This window comes from Canis aureus, chromosome 11 (assembly GCF_053574225.1).
Source record: "Canis aureus isolate CA01 chromosome 11, VMU_Caureus_v.1.0, whole genome shotgun sequence".
NCBI classification, from domain to species: Eukaryota; Metazoa; Chordata; class Mammalia; order Carnivora; family Canidae; genus Canis; species Canis aureus.
Window position 1 is genome coordinate 18,865,183 of NC_135621.1, and position 6,000 is coordinate 18,871,182.

Below are 6,000 nucleotides of genomic sequence, written 5' to 3' on the forward strand. Positions count from 1 at the left end.
TCATCTGTTCCACAGTTCTGGTCTGTATTTCATGGAGTCTTTTTTTTAAGATTTATTTATTTATTTATTTATTCATTTATTATTCTAATTGCTATAACTATTCTATCTATATTTTTCTTATAAAGTATAGTGTTCATCTCTATAAGTTTGATTTGGATCCTTTTAATATTTTTCTTTTTTTTACTTAATATGTTCAATCTTTCTTCACTCTTCTTCAATATACAAAGTATAGTAATTACTGTTTTAACTGTATTTTGTTTTAATTATATTATCTTTTACATTTGAGTTCTATTTGTATAGCTTGGTCTCATTATAAGTTGCATCTTCCTGCTTATTTGCATGCCTGGTGAATTTTAATTGTGTCAGGCTTTACGAATTTGCCTTCTTGAATGCTGGATGTATTTTTATCCCTATGAAGATTCTTTAGCTTTATTCTGGTATCACTTGAATCGCTTTGAAACAGTTTAGTCCTTTCAGATTCTGTGTTCATATGTGTTCAATTGGACTAGAGTAGCATTTAGCCTAGCATTTCCTTCCCCAAACTGAGGCAAATCTTTCTGAATAATACCCAGTAAATTATGACATTTTGTTTTTCTTTTTTAAAAGATTTTATTTATTTATTCATTAGAGAGAGAAAGAGAGAGAGAAGCAGGCTCTGTGCAGAGAGCCTGACATGGTACTTGATCCCGGGTCTCCTGACCAGTAGTCAGCTGAATGATCATGATGGAGCCATCTGTAGATCACCAGATATCTTTTTGTATGCCTATTCCACCTCTTGGTATTCTTTCTCATGAACTTTAGAGTGGTATCTCTTGGTACTTTCTGAAGTACCACCTACATCTTCTTAACTCTGCCAGACTGATGGACTTTGCATGGGTCTGCCCACCACTATCTTCAGAAAGCAAGCTGAAGTAATCACCTCTCAGGTATCACTTCCCTTTTTTGACTGATGTCAGTTTTCTGGAAAATGTTGGCTTAAATTTATAGTGGTTTGAATTGGAAGAGAATATATGCTCCCAGTTACTCCATTTTATCTTGAGCTTATTATATTTTTGTGCTCTTTTCCTCAATATAAAACACTTTGTAAAGTTCTAGATTTTTGAAAATCTAGAGTGATTAATAATCATAACTTGCTTCTTTGCTTATTCTAAATATTCCTGTAAACATTTATTTTCTTTAGTTATGGTTAAATTTTATTTTCTCTTATAATTCTTTTTATTTGGGTATATTGTATGTTTTGTCCCTCACCTTACAAAATGAGTAATACTGTTTGCTACCTAATAGACATTTATTATTATTATTATTATTATTATTATTATTATTATTATTTGGGGTAGATATTGATGGCAGGAATAGGAGGGAAGGTAGGAGATGAAATGCTATCCAAGATCTTGCAGTCTAACTTAGACAAGTCAGACACCCATTAAATGCCGATTTGTAGAAATATCCATAATACTTTGCTGTCCTCATATTAGTAGATGGGTTTTGTCATCTCTTGAGTGTGTACTTCCATTATGGCTTGCTTTTTTTTATAAATTTTTATTTATTTATGATAGTCACACACAGAGAGAGAGAAGCAGAGACATAGGCAGAGGGAGAAGCAGGCTCCATGCACCGGGAGCCCGACGGGGGATTTGATCCTGGGTCTCCAGGATCATGCCCCGGGCCAAAGGCAGGCGCTAAACCGCTGCGCCACCCAGGGATCCCTATGGCTTGCTTTTATCAAGTAGCTACTATCATTGAATATTTTAGTGGGATATGAGAGCTATATCTTTGGTTATTTTGAAATATCTGGAGAACTTGGAGAAAGAGAAGTGATTGTCTCACAATTTTAAATTTCCATCTCAAGGTATGAAAAAATGAGTTAGAAAACTCTGACTTCCTTGAAATAAATCCTATATCTCCTATAACTACAGGATTGAAACTTTTTGAAACCAACCCAAGTCTAATCATGTGGTTGCAAATTGAATTCATAATCTCCAGGGGTTACTTGAGGACACATGTGAGTAGATTTTACTGAAAGCCTCAGAAAAGCAGACATTTATTATCCTTCTTAAGGGTTTGATCTCCTCTTCCTTGAAAAATATATAAGTTTTGAAGTAATTTTCTTGCAGGATAATGCTGAACTTGGTCAAGACTCACCCCACCTTCTCTCATTACTTGATACCTAATAACAGACTCAAGTTCAAACAGACTCCAGGGTGTTGGATACACATTATGATATAGAAGGAAGTAACATGCACACTAAAAGAATTTCATGACAGCTAATTTATATCAACTAAAACCTATGAAACATCTATGGGAATAGATCATAAGAGTTATGTAATCATGGTAAAATGAGAAGTAACAATGGATGTTTTTAATATAAAAATATTTTTAGTTTTCTAATCCTTTGAAAGAAATGCCATCTTTTTAATTGAGTCCTTAAAGGCTTGTTTGACTTGCTTATTCCATAGTGTATAAATGAAAGGGTTTATCAAAGGGATGATTGAGGTATTGAGCAATGACACTACCTTATTAAGAGCCACTCCTTCCTTTGCAGGTTTGATATAGATGAATATGCAACTTCCATAGGTGATAGAAACTACAATCATATGGGAAGAACAAGTGGAGAAAGGCTTTTTCCTTTGCTGAGCTGAAGGGAGTCTTAAAATGGTCTTGACAATATATGTGTATGACACAAATACACAGACTAATGTGACTATGATCATCAACACAGCCATGATTAAAACAAGTTGCTCTACAAATTGAGTGTCTGAGCATACAATCTTCAGGAGAGGAGATGCATCACAACCAAAATGGTCAATGAGATTGGAGTTACAGAAATCTAGCTGAACTCCCAGGCTAAGTGGTGGAAGTATGACAATTAACCCAATCAGCCAACAGCAAAGGACAAGAATTGTGCATACCCTTTCATTCATGATGATAGTGTAGTGCAAGGGCTTGCAGATGGCGACATAGCAGTCATAGCACATGGCGGTTAGAAGAAAAAATTCTGTTGCTCCAATGAGGATAACAAAAAATAATTGGATGACACAAACATTATAGGTAATACTTTTGTCCCCAGTTGTCAGGCTGTATAAGAATCGAGGAACACAGACAGTTGTAAATATTATTTCTAAGATGGAAAAATTCCGAAGGAAAAAGTACATGGGTGTTTTGAGGTGAGAGTCTACAAGAGTGAGGAGGATAATGATTAGATTTCCAGCAACAGTGAAAATGTAGGTGAAAAACAGAAATAATGAAAGAAAAACCTGTAATCGTGGATCATCTGTTAATCCTAGTAGGATGAATGTTATTGCAGAATGATTTTTCATTACTGACTTCAGATATATAATGAGTCTGTATTATTAAGTTACAAACCTTGAATCTGAGGAATAGAATATAAAAGTAATATATCAATAAGCTATTTAGAGAAAAGTAGTCCAGCAAGCTAGTAGAAGCGTATTTTAGAACTTTTATTTGATTGTCAGTAATCTGGTGTAGAAGTGATTGCATCATGCTTCATTTCCCTGGACTCTGCTTTACCTTGGTCTTCAGAATATGGTTTATAGAAAAAATCTCTCTGAAATTTAATTTCCACTCCAGTTATAGGACCAATTTTAAAGTATACAGAAAATACCACAAGGATTTCACAGTCTTCTGAGATTAGGGCCAGCCATCTTGGTATCTCTAGTCCTCAGTGTAGAGTAGGAAATTCATAAATGTTAATAAATAGAAAAAATATGTATACAATTTTTATTTTCCACCTGTCAGGACAGCATATCAGCAAGTCATTCTCATAGGCTATAATAGTATAATACCACCAGTGGCTTAGTTGTATTATTTCCATGCTTTGCAACACTCGTTCCTTCAAATAATTACTTAATCTCCCCAAAATCCTGGAAAAGTCTCTACTGTGTGGGTGAACTGGGAGCAGTATTACAGAGTTACCATGAAATTTCTTGAGTCTCATATTTCTCCAGAATTTCTTCTTTGCTCTCTTTTTATAATAGACTGAAATATTCGAGTCTTTGTCCTTCCCCTGTATCAGTTTGATCAGTCTTCTTTTGTTTCCTCTCCTGAATTCCACTTTCAACATCCATCTGTTCTCTAGCATCCCACCCATCCCAAGCCTTCCCAGAATAATGACAAGTAAGATGTTCTGATGTCTTTCCCAGAGAACAGAGTCCAGTCCTTAGGCTTCCATGATCCATATTGGGGTTGTGTAGCTTACACATAGATGTTTCAGCTTCCAAATGCCTTCTAAGTCTACTTCCCATCTACATTAATAACATAAAATCTAGATCCTTCAAGGTGATCTGACATAAGGGAATACCACTTGGGTGAGGAGTTGACTTCTTTGCCTTTGTTCCATTCTCTGAAGACTTGGGAATGCCAAGGGAATTGCTATCCCTATTGTTGGTCCTCAGCACTCTGGCCCAAGGGTAGACTCAGCCTGTACTTATTTCCCCAAAGGACATTTATTATCAGGCATTAATGCTTAAGAAGGCTTAAATATGACACGGAGAATAAAGAAATCTGGTTATTAGGTGTGGATATTCTTAAAAACTGAAAAATAACCATCTTTTTGAGTTTCCCTACAAAACTGTCTCCCTGTGACGCTTCTTTTGAAGATCCTGTCAAAGAAACTGTTGTCACCACCTACCAGGAAGCCACTGAGTACTTTCTCATTTCTCACATTCCCTACCTATTCATGTACCTTTCCCAGCAATTGTGGCAATACTAAGAAGTGTCAGAGCTGGAATTACTGACCCAGGTCAAACCAGATTAAAATTAAAGTGTTTCCAGGAAATCGATAATTTTAGGATTTTGGGCAATTGCTTATCTTCAGAGCATTCTAATAATCACAAGTTAATTAAAATGTTAGGTTTTTTAAAATGTTTCCTAGCCAAAAAGTATGTCTGGGGCATCTGGGTTTCTTCAATAAATGACTAGAATGAAATCTCATGAGTCACCAATTATATTGTAATATAAATGTTCTTTTAGTGTGCTGCTCTAAGATATTGCTCACAAAATGTCTTAAGCATTGTTTCCCTTTGTGCTTAGAGAAGGCATCATTTTTTTTCCATTGAGAAGCATTGCCACAGTGTGACAGGCATTATAGATGCACCATAATAGAAGGCTGCTGACCTAGACTTATGTGATAAAGAGTGTCAGCAAATAAATAATGCATGCTGATTCAAGATTGCTTTCTTGGACTAAGACATGAAAATTTCCTAAGAGCCACACATATTTTTCATGTTGGCCAATACACTGACACCCCAATTAATATCACTGGATGGCGCACCATTACGTATCATAAAAATATATAATCTTGTGCCCCAAATTCAGAAGAAATGGCTGAAATAAAATTTGTAAATACCTTCACATCATTGGATGACTACTTTAAGAAGAAGGACTAGTACAAAGAAATTATATTAAATATTGAAGTTTTAGGCCATGTCTAGTTTACTTTCTGCTATCAAGGATAATTTTAAATTATGGAGAGTTGTTATTTATTATTTTTCCCTTTACTTATTAAAAAAGTATTTATTTATTTTAGACAGAGAGTGAGCAAGCAGGGGGAGGAACAGAGGGAGAAGGAGAGGGAGAATTCTCAAGCAGACTTCCCACTGAGCATAGAGCTCTACTGAGGCTTGATCCTAGGACCCCAAGACCATGACCTGAGCTGAAATCAAGTCAGATACTTGACCAACTGGGCTACCCATTGCCCCATTATTTTTTCCTTAAATGTTTCCTTCAAACATTACTTGTCTGAATCCTCCATAATAAAATATGAGCCTAGTAAATGAATATTTACTTGTTTTATTATATTTTATATTGAAAATAGCATTTGATGCTTTTCTCATTTAACCTCACTTTATCCATTCAATTGTTTTCAAGCACTTATGATGTATTTTCCTCATGTTATTAAATATTCTTCAAAATTCAATTTTACTTGCTTGTCATATCTCAACATATAAGGAACAAAATGATAAAAGTAACAGTTTTTTTGGC

The 6,000-nt window shown here is 35.0% G+C and overlaps 1 protein-coding gene across 1 annotated transcript; it reads right to left on the reverse strand.

Annotated features, from left to right (window-relative positions):
* Nucleotides 1-2,384: 2,384 nt before the first annotated feature.
* On the reverse strand, nucleotides 2,385-3,317 carry LOC144322978 (olfactory receptor 6C2-like). The gene has a single exon (XM_077913190.1). The coding sequence runs from the start codon at nucleotides 3,315-3,317 to the stop codon at nucleotides 2,385-2,387; it is 933 nt and encodes a 310-aa protein (XP_077769316.1).
* Nucleotides 3,318-6,000: the final 2,683 nt, after the last annotated feature.

What these genes read in the sequence shown, in the direction of transcription:
- LOC144322978 (XM_077913190.1), bottom strand. Translation starts at nt 3,317, where the DNA reads ATGAAAAATCATTCTGCAATAACATTCATCCTACTAGGATTAACAGAT.